This window comes from Vanellus vanellus (assembly GCF_965231255.1).
Source record: "Vanellus vanellus genome assembly, chromosome: 3".
In the NCBI taxonomy this organism is placed as follows: domain Eukaryota; kingdom Metazoa; phylum Chordata; class Aves; order Charadriiformes; family Charadriidae; genus Vanellus; species Vanellus vanellus.
Genome location: NC_138907.1, coordinates 38,338,626 through 38,362,388, shown reverse-complemented (window position 1 = coordinate 38,362,388; position 23,763 = coordinate 38,338,626). Strand labels below are relative to the sequence as shown.

Genomic DNA, 23,763 nt, shown 5'->3' with positions numbered 1-23,763 from the left:
CTGCCACCTTCCCTGTGCAGAAGGAAACCCAGCGAAGCGGCCTGAAGCGACGCTCGCTGCCAATGCCAAAGCCCCGCTCTCTCCTTGCCCCGCAAGTGGTGTCGGGGCCGGGCTGGTTCGCGCTCAGCCACAGCCCCGGGCCGCGCCGGCCACCTGCCTCCCCATCCCCCGGCCCGAGGGAGGCCGAGGAGGAGGGCCCCGCCGAGCTCGCCTCAGCGCGGACAGCCGCTAAGGGCTCCCCTCCGCCGTCGCGCGCCGGGCCCCTCCCGCTGCAGCCGTTGGGCAGCCCCGCGCCGTCACACGCCCCGCCCCGCGAGCTGCGGGAAGCAGCGGCGGGAGCGCGCACCGCCGGGAGCGGCGGGCGGGGGCGCGCAGTCCGGCGTCTCCAGCTGGGGTGGACAGCTATGGCGGCGGCGGCCTCGCAGCGAGACCCCGGGGACTGGCAAGACTTCTCGGGCTTCCAGCCTTCCGCGGGGAGCGGTGCCGAGGCTGCCCGCGACAAAGGCGGCTGGGGCGGTGGGGATTTGGTGGCCAAGTTGTCCCTCTGCTTTGAGCCCCCGCAGGCCCGGGCTGGCGGTGGCGGCGGCGGCGGCGAGAGCCGCGTTCCGCTGCGGCCCCTCACGGAACAGAGCGCGCTGCAGGACGACGAGTGAGTGCGGGCCCCGGGGCGGGGGGGGGGGGGGTGGGAGGCAGGAAGAGGGAGCGGCGGTGGTTGGGCCGCCCGAGGAGGAGGCCCGGCCCGGCCGGGCCTGAGGGGACAGCGGGGGCTGGGGCGCGGGGCTGGGTGCGGAGCCGGAGGGCGGTGCGGGCTCCGTGGCTCGCCAGACCTGCCCGACGAAAGCGCTTGCCCCTGGGCCTTCTGGCCTGGGCCTTCCTCTCGCCGAGCCCCGGTCAGGGCTTGTGGGCCGCGGGAGGTGAAGCCTTTCCCCGCCCGCAGGGCCGTGCCGGGCCGCCGGCGCTGGTCTGACACCGAGCCGTCCCCTGACGGCCGGGGAGGCGTGCGGGCATGCCGGTGTCTCCTGCCTCCGGGTGGGAGGAGAAGTTGCTGTTCCGAAGTGCAGAGTGACAGAGGGTGATATTTGTTTAGCCTCTTGTAAAATGCCCACTGTTTCGGTGTTTGGAATTAAACATGGAAAGCAGATGGGGAACAGAATCTCAGTTGCAGCTATGGTTATTGGGGTTTTTTTTGGTTTGGGTTTGGTTTTTTTTTTGAGCAATAGCACCTTCTGATCTATGCAGCCTTTCTGTTTTTAACATTATTTTACAGATATTTATACCTGTTATTTTACAGTAAATTTCAGTCAGTTTATCTTTCTTAAAACTATTGCAGTTCTTTACGTTGAGGTAACTAAATAGTATGTCTTATTCTAAGAGAAAAAAAAAACTGTTAGCAAAAGACTAGGTATCTACAGTATAAAGGTATAAACAGTGAGGTAATTTCAGAGAACCATGAATCAGAGACATGTTGTGCAGTGAGGAGGCTCTGTCTGCCCTTCTGTGTCTGGCTCAGCCATTCCTCTGGGCCTAGCTAGGCAACCACTCCAAACACGCACCCACAGCATAGCGCTTAGAGGCAGGGTTTGTTAGCTGACTTGAGCCAGCAACCTGCTAACAGGGCTGCTCTGTTTCAAAACCTCAACTGGTATACTGGAATAGGGCTGCATATGCAAAACCTGTAGTACAGCCAGAGAGGCTGTACGCTGTAGACACAATCAAGAGCAACTGTAGACAAGAGTGGTGGGTCGAGCTCTGCAAGAGTACTTCTGGACGAAATGAAATTCTTGCAGAATTTTAGCCTAAGTTGTGCATGTTCATTTGTGTGTGATAAATAGCAAGTAAGTAAGAAAGTAAGTTTCGCTCAGAATTTGCTACTCGGCCTTTGCTAATTCCTGATTTTAACGTGCAAAAGGCAAGGAAAACCGGAACAGCGCTAGGAAGGGAATTTATAGCTGAGCTCAAATTTCATTAAAGGAAGGACTCATTCACCCCCCAAAAAGATTCTGAGTATGATTATATAATTAGTAATAAAGCTGCAACTTCATCACGTTGTTTTAGTTCACTGCTGTGTGTACATTATTGGTTTAAACAGGGAAATAAATTACGTTTATCAAAAAACATTTTCTCAGCTTAAGAACACTACAAAAATATTGTCAGTAACTTGCAGATGAATATTTAGGGAGGAAAAAACATAACAACTAGTTGTTGATAGAAATATGTTATCATTACAAATATGTTTACTGCTGATCAGTTGCCGCTTCTTTTAAGGCCTGCATTTTTGTTCCTTTATTCCTCTCTCCAGGATTTGGAATGCTTTGACTGATAATTATGGTAACGTAATGCCTGTTGACTGGAAATCTTCCCACACCAGAGCTTTGCACTTGCCAACACTGAATCTTTCAGAAAAAGGGGTAAGTCCTGATCAGCAGAAATACCTTCTTGGAGTCTTTTATACTCAGCAGGGAGATAAAATAATTTGCATTTGTATAAAAGAGTGTTGTTATTAAATGGCTTAAAATATTTTCAGTGCTTGGTACGATACATGAGAGGTTTTTAAAAATCAAAAAATCAAGCATGTTTGATGTATGTTTACATCTCCTTGGGTTGGAATAATTCAGGGTTAGTTTTAGATGGAAGTTCATGAGCCAGAGCCTGGTAGAAGAATTTGTAAGATGAGAAAATGTTTCACATAAAATCTTTCTACTGTCTGTTTCGTGTTGAACGCTATTCTGGGTAAGGAAGGAAAAGAGGCGGGAGCATTCTAATTTAGTAAATCCAGTGCAGACTATTTTTAATTTCATCTCATTCTGCAGTCAAGTGGAAACTAAAGTGGCTTCTTTTACAGGAAAGGTGACCCAGGAGACACTGAAGTGCAAGAGTTTGTTTTGTTTCTCTTCTTTAACAAGTAGAATAGCTGTCTGGGGAGGGAGCAGGGAACGAAGAGCTTCAGAGAGGTTTATAGAAAGGGTTGTCCTCTACTTTTAAGTAGATTAAAACGCTTCACGAGAAAAGCTAGGAAGAATGCCCCCCTTCCATGTCTTCTGAGGAAACGAGTGGCTTATCTTTTAAACTTAGTGAAGTTATGTTGTAAAAATATCTCTGTGTGTGACCTGAGAATAGGGTAATGCTTTGACTTCCGCCATCTATTATGTAATCCACAGCTACTTTTTACTGGGACAGGAACAAAGATTGTTTTGATGAAGAGTATACTTTGGGATTCAGTGGGGGAAGATGGCAATTTGGAACTCAGTTTCTCGATTTGAGTCTGATGATTATCCCTTGAATTTGACTTGTGCTTTAGAATGCTTGTTCAGTTTTTCTAAGTGGTTTTAGAGTAACTCAGTCCTTACATTTAAAGTAAAAAGGCGTACAACCCCCCCATGCCATGACCTTGTTGTGTGACTGAAAAATGGACTGGAAGACTGATGGATTTATTGATAAGGAACTAGCTATAATATAAACAAATGGTTTTTATAGTTTTTTAAGTTATTTGAAGGAAGTTATGAAGGAACTACATAGAAAAATGTAAAGTGGTGTTGATGGATTAGAAAGAATCTTAGGTACACTGCCAGTAGAAGGAAAATCAGTTTCTGGATTAAACATATCTGAAGTTTTTTCATCTTTCACTCCACCTGGCATGGCTTTTGATGTGTAAAGCCCATCTGTTAGGGAGCGTTTGACATACTTTTTTTTCTACTTCTCTGTGTTTCAGAAGTATTTCTGGGTATGTGACAGCACATATGGACCAGCTAGTAGCTTGTTTTAGCTTTCTTACAATGAATACTAACAGTTAAGCAACACTTCCTTGGTGCATTTGAAACTAATAATATGCTGTTGGATTTGTACTTAAAGTATTTAAGGATTTGTTGGATTTGTGCTTAAAGTATTTCTCTACCTAGGGGCTACCAAGGTGATTAGGGGACTGGAACACCTCTCTTATGAAGAAAGACTGAGGGAATTGGGTCTCTTTAGTCTGGAAAAAAGACAGTTGAGGGGGGACCTGATCCATGCTTATAAATGCTTAAAGGGTGGGTGCCAGGAGGATGGGGCCAGGCTCTTTTCGGTGGTGCCCAGTGACAGGACAAGAGGTAACGGGCACAAACTCGAACATAGGAAGTCCCACCTAAACATGAGGAGGAACTTCTTTACCTTGAGGGTGGTAGAGCACTGGAACAGGCTGCCCAGGGAGGTGGTGGAGTCTCCATCTCTGGAGACATTCAAAACCCGCCTGGATGTGTTCCTGTGCAACCTGCTCTAAGGTGTCCCTGCTCTGGCAGGGGGGTTGGACTAGATGATCTCCAGAGGTCCCTTCCAACCCTATGATTCTATGATTCTACCTGTTTTAGTAGGAAAAAAAAATGTAAGGTGAACAAGGCTGATTCATCTATCTTTGTTGCTGCACATCACAGATCTGTGAACACTTTTATACAGCTCTGATGGTCAAAGAAGTAGTTGGATGGAAGTGTTGTACAGTGGTACAAGGAACAGGATTACGTAATTGCTTGTTTATTATATTTTTGTTAGATTACTTTTAAACAGGTCATTCCTTGGTAGGAGTGTGAGGACACAAATGGGCATGGAGTGTGGCTGGGTGGAAGGCCAAGTGGTCTTTTTGGCATCAGCTGTAGCTTGCATTGGTTTAGGTGGTTTATTAGCCTAAATTATCAGAATATATTCTGGCAGTCTCTCAAAGTATTGTTTCTGGAGATGCCAGGAAGCTGGCCTTCTAGTAAACTGTTATCCTTGCTTGCTATCCCATAGTTGTCTTAATCCTATATACGTGGAAAAACATTTGAGGACTGCAGATATTAGTGTCAAAACTGGGATGTATCTGTGCGGTAGGTGAACAGATATGTCTTAGTGGAGCCCTGTCACTGCATGGTTGTTGGAACTCATATTCTGAAAAAAAGTGGACATTTAACTTCATTCTGATGGCTGAAAAAATACAATTTTTATGTTTTTCCCTATAGACTGGCTATCTGGGGATATCAGTAGCATCTTCAAAATTAATCTGAAAAATATAAGGTTTCTGGAGAAATGGGAAAATTGGAGGAATTACAATAAAAATTGAAATCTGGTATGGTAAGACCAAGGACTTTATACAGCTAGTCATAATGCTTGTAAATTAATCCAAAGATCAGTTAAAGCAATTGAGCTCAAAATGTTAGGGGTTGCAGCTTTTTGGGGCTGGGGGGCTTTTCTAGGTTGGTGTGGCTGGAATCTAGTAATAGACGAAGTGCAGAAAAAACAAATAACTTTGTAAATAAACTGGAATATATCACTGTGTAAAATATACCTGACAGATTAAGGAGGGGATTTAAATATTTTCTTTTACTATATCTTTGGATTTGAAGGATGAGTGTAATTTGATGGTGTATGTGTGGGAACAGCATTACATCTGGATCTTTTTGAAAAGAGCCTGAGATATTCAACAATATAATTTTAAAATAATCTGCTGTAATAACCATGTTCTGTTTTTCAAAATAACTTTTTTAATGTCTTTTATCATGTGAAAAAGTAGAACTATAAAAGCACTTAAAATAACAGGTTTGTGTAATGTTAGAGATTACAGGTCGATTTTCACCCCACACTGACAAGTGTCTGTCTGCATTTAAGATTTAAATATCTACATTGGACTGACTGCCTTCTGTGCAGATATCTGCATGTCGTTGTGTATGTGGTCTTTATATGCTAAGGGTATTTAAAGACTTTAAAAACTGACAGCTATTTTAACTTTCTCCAATTGCAGTTTTGATTTCAGTTGTTAAGGTACTTCAGTTTCCAGGTATTTGACAGCAAGAGTCATCGATTCTGTTATTATGGTCAAGGAATCGGTTTCATTCTTAAAATTCAGTGTTGGTTCCCCTTTTGTTTTTTGTATATGTACATGTATTTTATAGATGTGTACACACACAAACGCGTATATATGTTTTATATAAATACACATTGTCATTCTTTCTAGGTAAATGATAACTTGAACCTTGACCTGTCAGATGACGAAGAGCTGAGAGAACAGCTGGATATGCATTCTATCATTGTTTCCTGCATCAATGATGAACCACTTTTCACAGCAGAGCAGGTAAAGTGTTCGGCAAAGACAGTGTTGTTTGGTTCTTTTCGTCTGTGATTATTTTTTGTTCTTCTTTCTTGCAGATCACTATAGCTATGCTTCTTGATTGTTCTTTAATGGTCATAATAATGTGTGAAATATTACTGTGTCATTCAGATTTGAAAAGTATTCCAATGCTTCAGGTGAGGTTGATAGTGCAGGGTCTCTGAAATCTTTATACATTTCTTACCATGAATTAGTCAGAAATACTAAAAAATTAAATATATATGTTGAGAAGCAAAAATATTTTCAGAATGTTGGTGGTGTTGTAGAGTTCATAGTTTTCCAGCATGACTGTATCGCCATTCATATCTTCACATGGCTTTGTGGTTAGCAAGAATTCTTTGAAGTTTTTGCCTAATATGAGAGCAGATCAACAGTTATGCTACGAAGCTTTCAAACTATTTATTGTCTAAAGGCTTCTGTTTCAAATCCATGGATTTACTTAAGTTATTTTAAAAGTTGCTCTTCTAACTAAGGTTAATGACTGTCCATTAAGATCCTTCTTTAGTAAGTAAATGCAAGACTGTATTTTCTTGTTGCTTAAGTGGTTACCTGTGGACTCTGATGAACATGGTTATTGAGAGTACAAGAGACAGGATTGCTTGAACTGCGTCAGCTCTTTTTTACTGCAAGGTGGATCCCAGCAATGTCTACAGCCTTTAAATTTGCAAAAGTTGATGTGTTATTTGTTCAGCCATCCAATTTAGCCTGTACAAATATGGTCATTTCTATACCAAAAAGTAAGCTTATGCACAGGATTTCTATTCTCCTACTTTCTGTCTCATTCAGATCTTACACCCAGGGATGCAAATCAGCTTCAGTTTATGATGTATCAGTTCATAAAACTTCTCATAAGCACAGTGGATTTTAAGGTTATTCGAAGCTTTTTTTTTTTTTGCTTAGAGAAGTGTAGTGAAATGAGAGTTGGAGGTGGGGGTGTAATTGATATTTTTGTTGTTGTTTTGTTTTCCTTCAACCAAATAGTTGGGAAAGATACCTGCTCATTCTTTATTTCAGTTCTCTTAAGCAGAACCATGTGTACCTTCTTGTAGAAATAACTGTATAATTTCAACCTACTGCTTGTTATGAGATCACCAATTTACCTTGAAAAGGGAGACTTGTTCTTAGAGAGCAATGATGGGGAGGAAACGTCAGTATCATTTTGTTGATTCTCCGCAATCCAGTCTTGGTATTAGTTTTATCCACCAGCAGCATCTTTGCTAATTTAAAGTAAAAAAAACAAACCTTAAGTTCTTAACAGCTTTGCTTCAAATTGGAGGCTGTTTCTCTTCATGCAGGAGGGTCTTCATAAGTGTTTTCATTTTTTGAAGGTGATTGAAGAAATAGAGGAAATGATGCAGGAATCACCTGATCCAGAAGATGATGAAACACCCACGCAATCAGATCGGCTCTCCATACTTTCCCAGGAAATTCAGACGCTCAAGAGATCCAGTACAAACAACAGCTATGAAGAGAGTAAGTGATATTTATTTAGTATTATGCTTATTGAAAATAGTTTAAAGGGTAAGTTTGCCATGTGTTTGATTTATAGCAAGTCCTTTTTATGAAATACCTGCATTCAAAAATATTTTCAAAATGCCCTGAAAGAATAAACTAGATTTAGAACATAAATAGAAGACTTACCTTTGTCAGCTTTCATAACTTAGAGTAAAAATAAAACTATAGAATTTCAAATTAAAGCAAATAAGCTGAAGCTTGATTCACTGCAATGAGGTCCCTTCATAGGTAAAGTGATAAATCTTTCATTTTTATTAAACTTTATTAATTTCTATATTCTAAAGTGAGACACTTTCTTGAGGCCAGTATGCTGTGTTAAAGAAGATTAGCTAAAGCTCTTGAAAGTTATGCAGTAAATAAAGCAAACGGTGTTTCTCTGGTACTGTTTCAGTCACTACAACAGATCTTGATATACAGTAACACAAAAATAAGGCAACTGTTGCTTTTTTTCCCATAAGGACCTGCATATTTTTCTTTCTTCCTCTTCCATTGCTCTTCAAAAAACTTAAAAGATACAAAAGGTTTTTTTATCTTCTACTCAAATGAAATAATCTGTTCTTCCCTATACAAAAGGAAAGGAGAAATTACATGTATATGTTCATTATAGCAGGTTGAATTGTATGTAAAAGAAACCTGTGATTAATCAGTTCCATGATGGAAATTCGTTTAATCTGCGTGCTTGTCAAAATCAATTCTAGAAGGTCATAGGAACACAAAGAATATTTACTAGACATTCCTTCTGCTCTGGTCCCTCTCACAAAGTTTGGTGCTTTCTTTCCTGTAGTCTGGGTCAGCAATGTAAATTCTGTAGAAGATTCAGAAAACTGGCTGACCTTTTGTGACATGACTTCCAGTTTCTGCTACACTTCAGATTTATGGAGGAGATTCCATTTTCATGGTTGGACTCTTAGCTGTCTCAACACATAAATTTCAGGAATATGAAAGCAAAGTTATCCTGCGCAGCAGGGCTTCCTGGTTTTCTGACAGTTCCATATGTCTTTAGGTTTGGATCTCATCAAGCTTGCTTGGTATTTCATATCATATTTATTTTGCTTTGCCTCAGGAGTTCGTCTTGTCTGTTGCATCTTCATGGTTTAAAGGTCAGCCTTGACCAAATGATGCCTTGAGTTACTTTGGCAGATAATTTAACTTTGCTTCACCAGTTTCTCAGAATCTGCTTTCATGTCTTTCAGGTCACTATTTTATGAAAAGCTCTTGCTACCTTTTTTTCTGCATGAAGCTGCTTCAGAATTAGTCTGCATCTCTCTGAAATTGTTGCAGGGTTTTCCTAAAAACTGTCTGGTTTTTATAAGATGAGTCAGAGGGGTTAATTTTTAGGATTGAGAGCAGGAAATCAAAGCTTGTATTTACTTTTATCTTGGATAGGAAAAGACATGTATTAAGACAGGCCAGAAACAAAACCAGTTACAGCTCTGGTTACACAGGTAAGTCCTTTAGCCTACATATCTAAGACTTACTCCAAGTAGTCTTCTGCATTTGAATTACTCTGTCTTCACTCATGTGTGTCAGCTGAGTAGTTCCTGTGTAGCCCTTTTGTAGGCTTTGATCACAACAGCTGACCTGTCATAAACAAGTCAGGATTGCAGTTGGATAATCTGCACCTGTGTTTTCAGGACAATTGTTTTTTAGGCTGTGAAGCTGGTTCTTAAGTGTTGGGATTCACTGGTGCTTTGTTTACTTGTCTCACAAAAACAGAACAGTGGTGCAACCTATACTTTTTATACTGTCCTTTATACCGACTGCATATGGAACTTACTCACATTAATTTTTACTGCAGAGTATATGCAGTTTCACAGACTGTAAGGCCTATTCTGTGACTTGCACCCACAAGGCACCAGATAATCTTGTCGCTGAATTTACTGGTCTTCCCCCTGCTTATGTTTGAGTTGATGTTGCTGTTTGCTGTTGCTGACAACCAGAGTTGACTTTGCAAAAAGTTATTGCTGTGGTAAGACCTGCTGTGGTATGTGCAACAACTGTGAGCACAGACTAGATGTGTGTTACAAGCAGAGGCCATAACATGTGTGCTGCATACTTAGAATAGTTTAAGCAACAGTATAGGCGATGAAGGGTTCAAACTACTTGACATTTAGATCCTTAACCATATAGTACTGTTACAGTGTTTGAACAGAGTTTAAGACCTAAGCTGCTCTGAAAAACTGTGGCTCCTTGCCGCACAATTGCCTTAACAGGTTTCATTGCTTTTTCTTTAGTAAATGAGTGACAAAGAGCTTTCTCCAATCAGTTTTCCCTGCTGTACTTTAAGAGAGAAAATCACATTTCATCTTTGATGCTTCTAAAGACCTATACTTTTTTGTAGTTTGTGGCCTTATCTGTGTTTTTCAACACTTGTCCATAGGCACTTTCACTTAAAAACTTAAGGTTTTTTAGACATAACATTTAGTAGACTAATTCAATGTAACCAAATAATTACAAACATCTATGCAGTGTCCTTAAACAGATTGTACTCTTCAGTGTAACCAGGACTAGCGGTTTCTCAAATGCCAATGAAAATTATGTTCCTTGACATAGCAGCTGCTGGACTAACTGCCTAGGTGTGTCAGACTTAATTGGGAATGGAAAGCAGTCCTCAAAGAATGTGCTCACTTTTAACCCAAGCAAGCCTCAGAACATTCTTCTTGGTCATAATGTCACAGTCTGTAACGCATGACCCAACAGTACCTTTAAAATGCAAACTTGGAAGGTTTTTTTGTTTCCAAAGTGACATTTTACAGGCTTCTGGTTTAGCATTGACCAATTCAGTCTCGTGCTTTCTCAAAACTAATAATGGTTATTTTTGCTTGAAGTAAGTCTGTCAGTTAGTTTTGATGTAGGTCATTGTTCTGGGCAATACTAGACCATGCTTTTGATTGCAATGTCCGGACAAAGAAAATTTGGAGGATTTTGTTGGTTCTTCTACTAAATGCATCTAAAAATCTTATCATAAAAGTTTGGTGCAAGCTTTTATTAATATGCATGCATACCTTAGCAATATCACTAAGAAAATTCCCTCACTCATAAAATACGATTTCCTGTATTACTGTACGTAAAAAATCCAAGGATTCCAGAATGCCAGTGTCAGTTGTTGTGTCAGAAAATACAGAGACCTTTTATTTTGAACAGTGAGCGTAGATGGAAAGTAATAGTTAACAGAGGTGACAGTATTAGAAGTTTAGTGCTTACTTCAGCTTCCTTAACTACAACATGCTCTTCATATTTGCAGGTTATTTCAGATTTTTCAGAAATAAGAAGAAAGTTCGACAGTCGTCTTCTTGAGATTCTAGTTGCCTCTGTGGTGTGTTTATTCCTTTAGGAATATTGTTTTGTTCTGTGTAGTTTTAGAATTGTATTTTTTGTTTTGAAAAATTTCAGAGTACTTTTTTCTTGTAATTCCCATGATTATTCTCATGCTTTAAATATTGACAGATTACTTTTTATATGAATTATTTATAGGAGTAAAAAGATTGTCTGTTGCTGAGTTAAATGAACTGCTAGAAGAAATTGAGACTGCTATTAAGGATTATTCTGAGGAACTGGTACAGCAGTTGGCTCTACGAGATGAGTTGGAGTTTGAGAAAGAAGTGAAAAACAGCTTCATTTCTGTCCTCATTGAAGTACAAAACAAGCAGAGAGAACACAAAGAAACAGCAAAGAAGAAAAAGAAGCTGAAAAACGGTAGTCCTCAGAACGGCAAACAAGAAAGAGGTCATATGCCTGGAACAGTAAGAAAATTTTTGTAACTGTTTATAGATTCAAAATATTTTTTGTTTTTTTCCCTATGGGAAGTAGTAGTTGTAGATTATATCAAGATACCTAGTACAACTGCTTCCATGCCTTCATTTGCAGACAAGCCTCAGGCACTCCTATTGAGATTATTTTTTTCACTAAGTCACAAAAAATACTGTCTTTGGATGTACTGTGTATTCTGTTGTCAGTAGGCAAACTCATTATCTGTTTGGTTTCACTGTGTGAATTTTAGTATACGTGTACCACTGTTAGTCTTACAGGAAATTCAGTATTATTGTTGTAGTTGTACAGACATTTATTGATCATGTTGGTTTTTAGGTAGGAAAAAAGTAAGTCTTACCCTCAATCTCTTGAAACCTGTGGCAGAGTTACTACGTCCAACAAGAGACAGGAGTGAGGCCAAAGTGTAGTGCATGTGTACAGGGAGGAGATAATTTGGTTTATTCTTTACAGAACATAGCAACAAAAGGAAAAATGTCTTTCAAATGCAGTTTAAATAATAGAAGGCAGAGAATGAAAGAAATTAGGTTATTATCTTGTCAGTGCGATTTATTTCTCTTATCTGTCTAGTGTAGTTTTAAATTACTTGAGTGGGATATTAATGTTAGAATTTCTAAGCGTCTCTTCTAGGATGCAGAAAATGTGGTTAATGTATTGTAGATCTTGGCTAAGTTCCAGAAACAATGCTTCAGGTTGACATCAGAAGGTTTTGGGGTGTGCTTTTCAAACGGAAGAAATAAACATTTGTAATGAAACATTAATTCTTCAAAATCTATTTCTAAACTTAGAAGAATACGATACCAGCGATATAAATCTATGGAGTTCTGATCTTGTCTGTCTAATGAAAAGTCATCTTTTGTGTAGCTAGCTAAGTTTTAATGGCACTCTAAGAAAGTATATGTCCTTTTTTCCTAGTAAGAAAGTATATATCCCTTTGCAAGAGCACAATTAAAAGTTCAAATTCTAACTAGAAAGAAAAAATCATCATTTGGTTTTGAAACTTGAGTCAAGTGATTCCTAAGCTATTCTGGTTAGTTTCAATTTTAGAGACTTGAATGATGCTTTCAAGTATAACTATATGTGATCCCAGTATAAGTCATTTTCATATTTGGTTGCGTCAAGACATAGATGTGTCAGATTGCTTTCTGAGAAGGATTGAACAAACTAGCTCCGATATAAGACTGTAGGCTGCATATGTGTGGTTCCTTTGAAAATTGCTTTCACTAACACCAAGTACAGATTTGAGAGCCTTCTCCCAGAAAGAGGTGCAAGCTTCCTTCCTTCTGCACTCTTTTTTTTTTCCTTGTTTTTTCTTTTTTCTAAGGAAGTGCTGAGAATGTGCATAAAGATAGTATGATTAAGTAGATTTGTGAAGAGTGAGTTTCTGTTAATAAGTAATGTATAAATTAATAATTTTGTTAACTAAAACTGTAATGAAGTCTCATTTAAATACAAAGCTTGGAAGTAGGGTTAAATTTTCATAGTCTAAGAAAATAAATTCTCCTGTAGATACTACAATTTAATTTTAATAAATATAGGCTTTAGTTCTTTGTCCTTGGTAGATGCCTTGGATGAATCACTTTCTTAGACTTCTAAAACTTTTACATCTCTGGAAAGGACAAACTGGGGAGTAATTAAAAATAGTCAGGGCTTTGGCAACATCTGTGTGTGTTTACTGACCTCATTGTGCTTTGGAAAGCAACTGAATACTGTATTCCAGCACATTTTATTCCCCCTCCCATAAATAAATACATTCAGGTAAGTGTGCTGAGTTGTGTGCATCTTACTGCCCTGTGTCAGCAGCTTGACAGTTTCATATTTGTATGTTCTTGTCAGTTGCTGATTTTTGTATCTCATGCTAAACATCAACATTTTTTTCTTTTTACTTGTCACCTTCAGCAAGCAAAAAGGATTATAAAGTTTAAGAAAAAAACTGTGGTTGGATTATATATTATTTTTTTTTACTTGGATTCCATGATTCCGTGTAATGGAGTTTGAACTTAATACGGGTGCATTATTAACTAATTGTGTATATATTGTCATATTACAAAAAAAAATGGGGAATACAGTTGATTGATAGCTAATTGTTATTTCCGTTGTGGAAAAGTAAACATGGAAGCATAAAATATTTTAAAGAGGTAGAGCTGAAAATTACTACCGCTGAACAGTGTTTCTTGTAGGTGCTTAAAATATGAAAAATTGGTATTTGTTTGATTAAATTTTGATGTGAATGTACTGCTTAACTGCCATTATAAGGTTTGCTTTTTAATTATAGAAATTACGTAGGTGAATGAAAAAAAACAGAAATGTGCTGAAATACATCTTGGAGATTCTTTGTCATTCGTCTTTTATAGTCTTGATAAATGCTGATTAATAGTCTTCTGAACTTTTCTCTGTCCCTTTTTTTCTTTCTGCTATGTTTTCACTACTTTTAGCGCTTCAGCATGGAAGGGATCTCAAATGTCATACAGAATGGCTTCCGCCACACGTTTGGAAACTCAGGTGGAGAGAAACAGGTGCTGGGCTCTCTTCTCGCTTTTCCTTATTCTTTGCCTGCACTTTCGGTAGGAGCTGAGATATTGAAAATGGACAGCAGTTGAAGATAAATGCTGAAACAGAAAAAAAATAGGACAAAAATATTGGAATCTGTACTCTCCCTGCCTCAGGACTCTGAGCAACCTACAGTCTCTCTCTCTCCTCAGCAGCTTGAGACAGTCAGGACTTGATATCCCAATGCACTGAAATAAAAACACTGATTTCCTACCCCAGACTAAAAGTCTGTTTTGGCATAATGCATGCTTCAAATACATTCTACGTCTGTGAAAATCTAATATCCAATTGAAGAATATGTATCAGGTTAGACATAACATTTCAGCCTTCAGCATTAAGGACTTGGGTAATGTCTCCAACTGAAAAAAGGTTTTGCTTTCTTTTTTTCTTCAAAAGTTCAGGGCTGATATATCTAAAAACAAAGTAGCATCTGGAAAATGCATGGACTCTATTGTATGTCTTTTTGCCTTTGGAAACTGAGTGATGTTAAAAGCAGCCAGATGTGTGCAATGCAGATTACTGATATAAAATACATAAGCCGTAGGCAAGTTTGTGTCTTTTCACTATTTAAATGTTGAAATATAGAGCACAGAGACCCAGCTTCAGTGGGTATCGCTGTAAATGTTACATACACCTAAGTAGCAAGACTCTTATGCTTTATTTCAAAGCAATATTTAATGGTTTGTTTCAGAACTGTAGTATGTATTTTATTAAATGCATTCTGTATTTTGGTAAAGCGTTAATGCTTATGCTATTGTTTAGGCTTTTAGCACACATTACAAAATATTGGTATTTCACCTTATTTAGCACATACCCACCCATTATAGTTTATGCGGTTCAGTTGTGTCCGAGGGGTGCATTAGATTTTTTTTTTTGTGGTCGTTTCCCACTCCCGCTGCCTCCCCCCCTTCCCAACTCCCCCATCCATTGAGGCAATAAACTGCCTGGTAGTTTAGAAGTCATGGCTGATTAGGCTTTTGTCTTCAAGCTTACTGGAGTATCCTGCAGAGGAGTTCAGGAGGTAAGACAACTCCTCTCAAGTCATTCCTGAATCATGAGGTTAGAAACTGTCTTTCTCAAGCAAGATCTATGTATGAGAGTTCATGAATCACAGAACGGTTGGAGTTGGAAGGGACCTTCAGAGATCATCTAGTCCAACCCCCCTGTCAAAGCAGGTTCACCTACAGCAGTTTGGACAGGAGTGAATCCAGGCAGGTTTTGAATATCTCCAGAGAAGGAGACCACAACTCTCTGGGCAGCCTGTTCCGTTGCTCTGTCACCCTCAAAGTAAAGAAGTTTTTCCTCATGTTGAGATGGAATTTCCTGTGTTCCAGTTTGTGCCCATTGCCCCTTGTCCTGTCGCTGGGCACCACTGAAAAGAGTCGGGCCCCATCCTCTTGATACTTTAGATACTTTAGATATTTATAAGTATTGATGATATCCCCTCTCAGTCTTCTCCAGGCTAAACAGACCCAGGTTTCTTAGCCTTTCCTCCTAAGAGAGGTGCTTCATTCCCTTGATCATCTTCATAGCTCTCTGCTGGATTGTCTCCAGTTGTTCCCCATCTTTCTTGAATGGGGAACCCAGAACTGGACACAGTACTCCAGATACGGCCTCACCAGGGCAGAGTAGAGGGGGAGAATGAATGCATAGCCCCTGCATTTAAAATGTTGATATCATCATATTATTGCAACAAGTTGCAAAAGAGAAAAAAATCTCAGATGCTTAGTTGCATCTTAGTGCTGCTCTCAGAATATTCAAGTGGTTTTTCAGGGTGTACTGTCATGATAAACTGACATTGAGGTGTTTCCTGCTAGCAGGGAAGAGTTAGTTAACAGTCTGGAGTTGTGCTCAAAAAAAATGCAAGGACAGACAGTTTTTTCTGTACCTTAAATCTAGAAGTTCATACACATAAAGTCACAACGTAAAGATTATGACAAGTTTGTACGGTTATTTCTGAACTTTTTCAGTCTTTAAAATTAATGATATTTATCACCTTTGCTATTTTCAAGGTAGTATTACTCTGCTAGGGGGGACTTTCCTTTTTAAAATGGTAGTCCTTTTTTTTGTGTGTGTGTGAAAATGACTTGGAATTTTCAACATTTAGAGAGAAACTTCCAGTGGGAACAACCTGTTCCTATCTGATAATGCAGTTGGAAAAAACAACACCAACTGCATAAGAGCCATTGAAATGTTGGTAGCTTTTTCTGTGATGGTCTTTCCAGAAGAAAATTCAAGATAGTTGTCTTCATTTTGATTTTTAGGCATGTCACACACTTTTTATGGTTGATTACAGATTGCAGTGGGAATTGCTGCTTACCATATTGTCGAATCTGCTTCAAAACTGTAGAGGTCACAGTAGACTTAACATCTAGGCATGTCAGTAAGCTACACTTTAGTCATTTTTTTCTTCCTTTTCATAATGTGTTATCCTTCACACAGCAATTCAGGGAATGAGTTTTTATGATGCTATTATAGAGACTTATTGTTAGAGCAGAGAAGTATTGTTGAGAAAAACAAGATGAGTTCTGGAAACTAATAAACTTTTTTTTATTAATTATTACTGTTAAAGAGGAAAATGGGAAGGTGGAGTTTACAGGAGAAGGAAAATGGGGAATATTGGTGTTTGTTCCAGGGAAACGTGTCCTAGTAATCTATTGTCTAGGTAAAGGGTAGAATGCTGTTTAGTTCTGAAGGCTGGAAATGACAGCCTGAGATCTGATTTCTGAGTTAGTAGATCTACTTTTGTCTCTGACAGATTTAACAGCCTTATATCTAGCTATTGATTCCAGTAATTTTAGTAAGAGTGCAGTTCTCTAATGATACCTGTTGGTTACATCTGTTGGAAAAGAAATTGAAAATTGACTTTTTCCTAAGAAGCGTCGCATACTTTCCTCTGCTATGCTAAGTGGATTTGAGAAAATGCAAAAAGAAAACGGAGGAAGAAAAGCGCCCTGAGTTTGCATAAAGTCTTGGTGAGGTGTTAGTACATCCCATACAATAGGTTCCCTTAAGCCACACAGAACTGATGCCGTGTGTCATTTAGGTAGAGGATATGGTTGGGCATGAGGTGTGTGATACCACTCTAAACATGGCAACGATTATAGCTGTGTTTGGCAACACTAAATCTCCTTCTGCGAAGTGAACCTCTTCACTGGAGTCTGAGTTACACTTGATTCTTGCTGAAGTGCTGCTACTAGGAGAGAAGAAGACCTCGTGTATAACATGTTTTCTGATTGTTACATGGAGAACCACAACTCTCTCAAGTTGAATGAGAGATAGAGGGTCGCTTTGCCTACTGCCTTGTAGCTGTTAACCCAGAATAAAGTTTCTGTGAAATTCTTAAAAATTGAATTGAGGGAGGTTTTAGGAAGCTTTTTCATTTGGGATAATTCCAGTGATTTCAGTACTTTTGAAATGCTAACCTCTTTAAGAAGAATATGCATTCATATAGGCTGCAAAGTAAGATGTCCCCTAAATTCATTTAATAAAAGAGCAACAAGGTGGCTTCAAGAATTTGAAAATAAGTCTTGGTTGCACTGCAAGTGTGGAAATCCTGAAAGATTTAAGAAACTTTTTGCCCGTTTTGATTTTTTTTTTTTTTTTTTTTTTTTTAAAGCTGACAAGAATGGAAGATTTCAGTAAAGAGTAAATAGAACAAAAATGGAGTTGGTTTGAAACAGTCTGTTAGCACACTCAACTTTCAAAACTGGGAATTTAAATCAAAATCCAAATGGTGGGATCTTATGTTTATTAGGCTTGCTTTGTTCCTTTTGGTTGGATGTGTATAACATTAGAAGGCTAAAGTTTTCTGCTTTCATTTTCACCTAACTGTGGTGCATTTTGATTTTCTTTGCACAGAGGACCATAGATCACTTTCAGAGCTTGGACTGGGCAATGCTCTTTGATCTGTCAAAATCCTTGGAAAGTTTCACATTCTTAGTAACAGTTAACCAATCACTGAGAAAATCCTATGACAGTTTTGAGGTTGTTCAAATGCAGCACATGCAGAGTTTAAAGATTATTTTTTTAAATTTATTTTTTTTATGTTCCCAAATACTTGTTAGCACACGTCTACAAACCTGAACGCCTTGCTTAAGGCACTCCCACAGCCTCTATCATTTGTACTCTGGAATCCTTTTAAAATCTGACTGTTACCAGTTTCCCAAATTATTTGGAGGCAAAATCAGTATTCACCTGGAAAGACTTATTTTTTTTAACGTACTTCCTGGAAAGCTAGAATTACTTACTGATTTCTGATACAGCTGGTGACACTCGCATGAAACTCATACTTTTTTTAAGACCAAGTTTGAAAATTGTTCTTCTGCATTTATAGTGTTGCTTGAGGGGAGGTGGTGGGAAGGTTGTTCTCAGCTTTTATTTGATTGTAAGAAGTACTTTAAATACATGAAGGACTTCTGGTTGACTTCTGGAGGGAGGAGAGGAAAGATTTTACTATCGGTATGCATAAGCTCTGAGGAAGAAACCTAATGGATGAACTTTTTACTGTAAGCAGCTCAAATTTTTTTCGATACTTTTTTTTTTTTTTTTAGCACTTAGCTGCATGACTTCTAAAGTGGTCGCATAATTTGAAAAAAAAAATCCAAGTTGGCCTCTCTGATAAAAACTTTGGGATAGGAAAGGTCGAATCTTAGTCTCTTGTGAAGTACAGTCTTTTGAATAGCTTTTGTTTGTGGCTAGCAATTTCAATTCCTACAACTTTTGCAAAATAAAATGCAAGCAACATAAATTGCATGAAGGGACTATCAAATAACTCTGTTTTTCATTTGACAGTACTTAACAACCGTCATTCCTTATGAGAAGAAAAATGGACCCCCATCTGTTGAAGATCTTCAAACATTAACTAAAAGTGAGTATATGAAGTTCCACCCCATCCTTTCCTCTTTGTATTTCCAACTGTAGCTGCTCAAAACCAATGAATCCATACAGTTATCCCTTCCCCCTTACCCTATAGCATGTATGTAAGTTGCATGATTTTTAACGATGCATTTTGGCCGGTTTTCACTTGTTTTCTGAGCCTTCACGGTATGTTTGGTTTTCAGCTGTTCTCTGAAACCGTGAAGGCTAGAAACTTGCATGTATCAGAAAGTAAATATTCTCACATTATTTCAACAGGTGGGCCTTTTGGAAAATACTGCATGTTATAGAATTTGACAGTACTGTGTTGTACTACCTCATATACCCCTGTTTGTTTAAACTTGTTGAGCTTTATTGAGGTTATTGTAATGACTTTCAAAAGTTGGGATGGATGTCAGGACACTTATGAGTAGATGTATTGATGTTTGCACTTGACTGCCTTTAAAATAGCCTGCTTTTCTCTGGGTTTTTTTTGGTTAATAAATTTTGATTATTAGGAAGTATAAACCAAAGAGAGTTTTGACAGTGCTTTAAATTCCCTTTCTTCACATCTTTTTTGGCCAGGTCCTCAAAATTATTTATAAGTTCTAAGTCCTCTGTTTTGTTTTTGTTTGGGTTTGGTTTTTTAATTCTAATTTGCATGAAAAATAAGGTTGTATTTGTACAAAATTAATTAAGGTGGTTGAATAAAGCAGAGCATCCCTGGGAGTCAGTGGCATCTCCTTCATTTGAGGTTTATAGGAACAGTTTAAAAATAGATGGTAGAGTGCGTCAATGTATTTGATCAGATCTCAGTGCAGGGCTTTGGATCTAATTACGTCTTAAGGTACTTTGCAGCAGCACAGGTCTGTGATTCCACAGGTGGCTGAGGGATGGTGAAAGGCTCATTGGTTGTTTCCTGGAAAGAGAAAATAAATATTTTACAAATACTGGAGTAAATGAAATGTTTATGGAGGAATTAAATGCACTTTGTTTTTCTGCAGTAGGCACCCTTAGCTGGTAATTCGTAGTTTTTCTGTGACAAATGGATTTTTCATTTTATATATATTCCTGCAGAGAAATTGTATCTTCTTGCCATATTTAAATTTCACTTGAAAATATTCTCCAAAATTCAGTGTTAAGCAGAGAGACGTTAAAGCCTCCTGAAGACATCTCTGGTGTTTGACGGTTTTTTAACAAAATGTCCTGTACAAATGCACCATAAAGAGTATTAACAGTATGGCTTTCTGTGGCCTGGTTGGAACTTGATCCTGTGACTCAGTTGCAGATTTCTGACTAACCCTCTCTGCTGTTGTTAGGCACACAGTAAAGCAGGTGTTTGGGGTTATTTGGTTGGTTTTTTCTTTCAAAGCTGTGTATTATTCCATAGTTATGAACACTAATGTCTTATTTCAACACAAGAATTGGAATAAGACACTTGTTGTATTTTGAGTTCAGAGTCTCATGAGGAATTTGGAACTTAAGAAATACTGCTATTCAGTGTAATTCTGTACTTTTGATTCTTCCAGTCATGTCCAGAGCACTTCATAAAGGATTGTCATTGTTTTTGTTTATGGAGCAGCAAACAAACTTGTATGTGTCAAGTTGAGCTAGTCCAAATGGTTTTCCTTCTTCAGAAATATGCAAGGATGGAGAATTTTGACTTGCTATAAGTCACAAAAATGGCATTTTGGCATTATTCGAATTTAGTGCCAAATATTGAATCAATCATGTATTTAAGATTTTTCTAAGCTACAGTTGCTAACATTCACCATTTCGGGGGAAGAAAAACCTACCAACATATTCATCAGATCTTTCGCAGCAGTGTTTCTCCAGAAAATTGTCAGTATTCAATGATTTGGGATGACAATCAAGGAAATAAATTAAGTAATGTATCATAGTTTTTCTACCTAAGATTCCCAAGCCCCCAGCAGTTGTTAGCATATTTTAGTTTTGGATGTGGTGACTTTCTTTTGGAGGGATTTTTTTATAGGGAAGAGATGCTTTTTTTGTTGTTATGACTGATGACATTTTATGGTAATAATTTAACCATGTAAAATGGGTCTCTTGCATCTATCTATTTTGGAGTTCAGTGAGAATTACAGAAGTAAAAGGTAGAGGTATGGTGTGTCTCATTGCATCTTCTCATATTCCAGTTAAGAGTTTTCTTACTAATCTAGTGGGAATATCCCTGTGAGTAGTTAAAACAGCTTCATGGTATTTCTTTTGAGAGTGTTGTTTTTATGACTAAATATCTGAATTATGTTTTTTTTCATACTTTAGTCCTGCATGCCATGAAAGAGGATAGTGAGAAAGTGCCAAGCTTGTTAACAGACTATATTTTAAAGGGTGAGTATGTTTCTTAGCAGGGATTTTTTTTTATTATAAGTTAAATTCATGGACATCCAAGGTGTGTTTGAAAGCAGTAGTCCTACAGCATTCTTGAATTATGTTGCCCTTCTATCAAATACAGCTCTCATTTATATTCTCTTCTATTTTGTCCAAGGTTTCTGAGCATATAGTTCATAAATAAAACGTGTTTATTTTGTTTGTGATAGTATAATATAGCAAAGTATGTGGTGTGTATTCAAATAGCTGAAGGACATCAGCAGGACCAGAGCAGTCAGGCTTACAAAGTTAACTGGGTGTAGTTAAAAACTTGCGTTCTACAGGTTTTTCAGAATCAGAATTCAAACTGCCTATGGTAATAATGAGTTTGCTAGATAAAGTGTTTATAGCTTCATTTTAAGTGTTACATTCTGACCAATAGTAAAAATTATTTACTTTACATTTATTTGTTATACCTTCCTCACATTTTATTTAAAAGGTTTGTGTACTAACCTTTTTTTTTTTTTTTTGCAGTCTTATACACTGATTATATTAATAGAATTAATAGAATGTCAGACATTGAAAATCACTGCTTGCTTTAGCTTTAAGGAGTTGTTCCAGGTAGTTTCCAGGTTGTTAAATTACTTCTAAATGTTTTTCTTCTGATTTCATTTTTGCCTAGGTCTTATTAATACTTATGTTCTTACTTAATCTTGACATATAAATGGTACCGTCTTCTTTAGTGTTTAAAGTTTAGCATATTCATCAGACTCCCAAGATCTGAACAAATGGATGTACAAAAGGATGATGGATGCCTTTTTATTTGCCACCTGAATATATGTTATGTTTTTTTTCATGTTCGTATGCTGCAAAGTTTTTCTCTTCTTTTAGTACCATGCTAAGTCTCACTGGGTTTTCAAATACAATCATTTGACTTAATTCCCTCCATATGATTTTTAAAGGTTTTTGCATTTCTTACACAGATTTCTAATCACTCTCATCTCGCAGAGATTTAAAAGTACTTTCAGGTTAAATGTGTGGATGAAATTTAGTGTGCTGTTGCTTCAGAAAATCTGAGAGGAGAGCCATGCAGAATTCTAGAAGCTCTGACAGCTTTTCTGTTGGAAGAGGCTCATTTCTAAGTTTCATGTAGGGTTGCAGAACTACCACATACAGTAAGAATGCAGAGATCCTTTCAATTGATTCCTTTGATTGCTCCATTGTTTACTTACCCTTTCTGAAAATCCTACTTATATTAGACAGATGTATTTCCTTATGAGCCGAGAGCCATTTAGGCTCATGATCAAGGGATTTTTGTAATGGTGATGGCTCTAAACTTTAGTTTTGTGAAACAGAATCTTTGACTAAAGAGGATGAACTGTTGTCAGTAATTAAAGCTGTTTGCTTCTCATCATAATACATCTGGTACAAACTGGTTAGAATGAATAGTGCTCTTTACAGTGTCTGCTCTTTATTTTTAGACGTAGCTATCCAGAAAAGCTTTCCAGTTATTAGGATACTGAGAAGAAACTGGCTGCCTAGGGAAACAGAGCAATCTTCTGCGTAGAGGGCTTATAAAAGTAGATTAGCTGAGCATATGACAGGATGATCTAGGAAGCTTGATACTGAGGTTCCCTCCTACCTCCGCATCTGTGTGCTCATGACTTCAGAATCACCAGGGATGTTCTGCTAGCTAGATGCAACAATTATAAAACATCATGCTCACATTAAATGTGTTGGATCAAACAGGTCTTCATATACAAGCACAGTTGCCTCTAGATCGTAAAACACAAATGATTGGAGCATGAAAAGTAATTGTTCACTCACATCACTTGTACTGAAAGAAAAAGGTGATTTCGCCTCAGCTACCATGATTTCATTACTGAACAGAAGTAAGTCTTTCTCACTCTCTGTGGGTCTGTTTGCACGATGGCAAGCGGTTATACAAGCTAGTGAGTACAGAATTTTACTCTTCCTTTCAATGTAGCCTTAACTAAGCTTTGTATTGCAGTGTTTAGATTATGTTAAATATTTATAGCTCAGCTGACAGTGTTGTGGAACAGGCAAAGTCTTCCAGTTGTTTCTGAAGTTGTAATCTGTTTCTCTTTCTGCTACTAAAACTCTGGCTTGGAGCTGCAGTGAGACTTCATGCATGGCACTAAATATTCCCAGCCGCCTGTCTATTGTCTGAAAACTATTTTTAAAGCTTGTTAAACAGAGATTAGATGATGATTTTAAACAATCACTTGAAGCAACTTTCAGCTCAGCTTTTGTACCTGAAATTCCAACCTACTCTCTGAATTTCAAAATAAAAGGAGTGACCTACTTGTTAGACTCTTCTCTCTTCAATGGAAAGATTAAAAATGTCTTGGCAAGGTGAAAATGATTATGAGGATTTAGGGGTTTGAATTTGTTCTCCAAAAGAAATGGGAAGGTAACAAGTTCTGGACCCAGTAAGAATCATCTCTATGGTATAGTGATATTCATTTTACATTTGCTTACTCTATGATCCAGCTATTGTCTTACACTGAATGGATTCCACTTCTTTTTATTAAGCTTTAATCAAGAAATGACACTTTGAAATGTATGAACTATGTCACCAAAGATACTTAGCTCTGTTAAAATCTGTTAAC

General features: G+C 38.1%; 1 protein-coding gene across 1 annotated transcript in view; it reads left to right on the top strand.

Annotated features, from left to right (window-relative positions):
- The first annotated feature begins 384 nt into the window (after positions 1-384).
- The window catches only part of FEZ2 (fasciculation and elongation protein zeta 2), a 31,634-nt gene continuing 8,255 nt past the window's right edge, over positions 385-23,763 (top strand). The window contains exons 1-7 of the mRNA XM_082481911.1: positions 385-649; positions 2,300-2,408; positions 5,960-6,076; positions 7,441-7,585; positions 11,102-11,370; positions 18,740-18,815; positions 21,086-21,151. Coding sequence (XP_082338037.1) covers positions 405-649; positions 2,300-2,408; positions 5,960-6,076; positions 7,441-7,585; positions 11,102-11,370; positions 18,740-18,815; positions 21,086-21,151 — 1,027 coding nt within the window. The 5' untranslated portion in view covers positions 385-404. The remainder of the gene's footprint in view (positions 650-2,299; positions 2,409-5,959; positions 6,077-7,440; positions 7,586-11,101; positions 11,371-18,739; positions 18,816-21,085; positions 21,152-23,763) is intronic.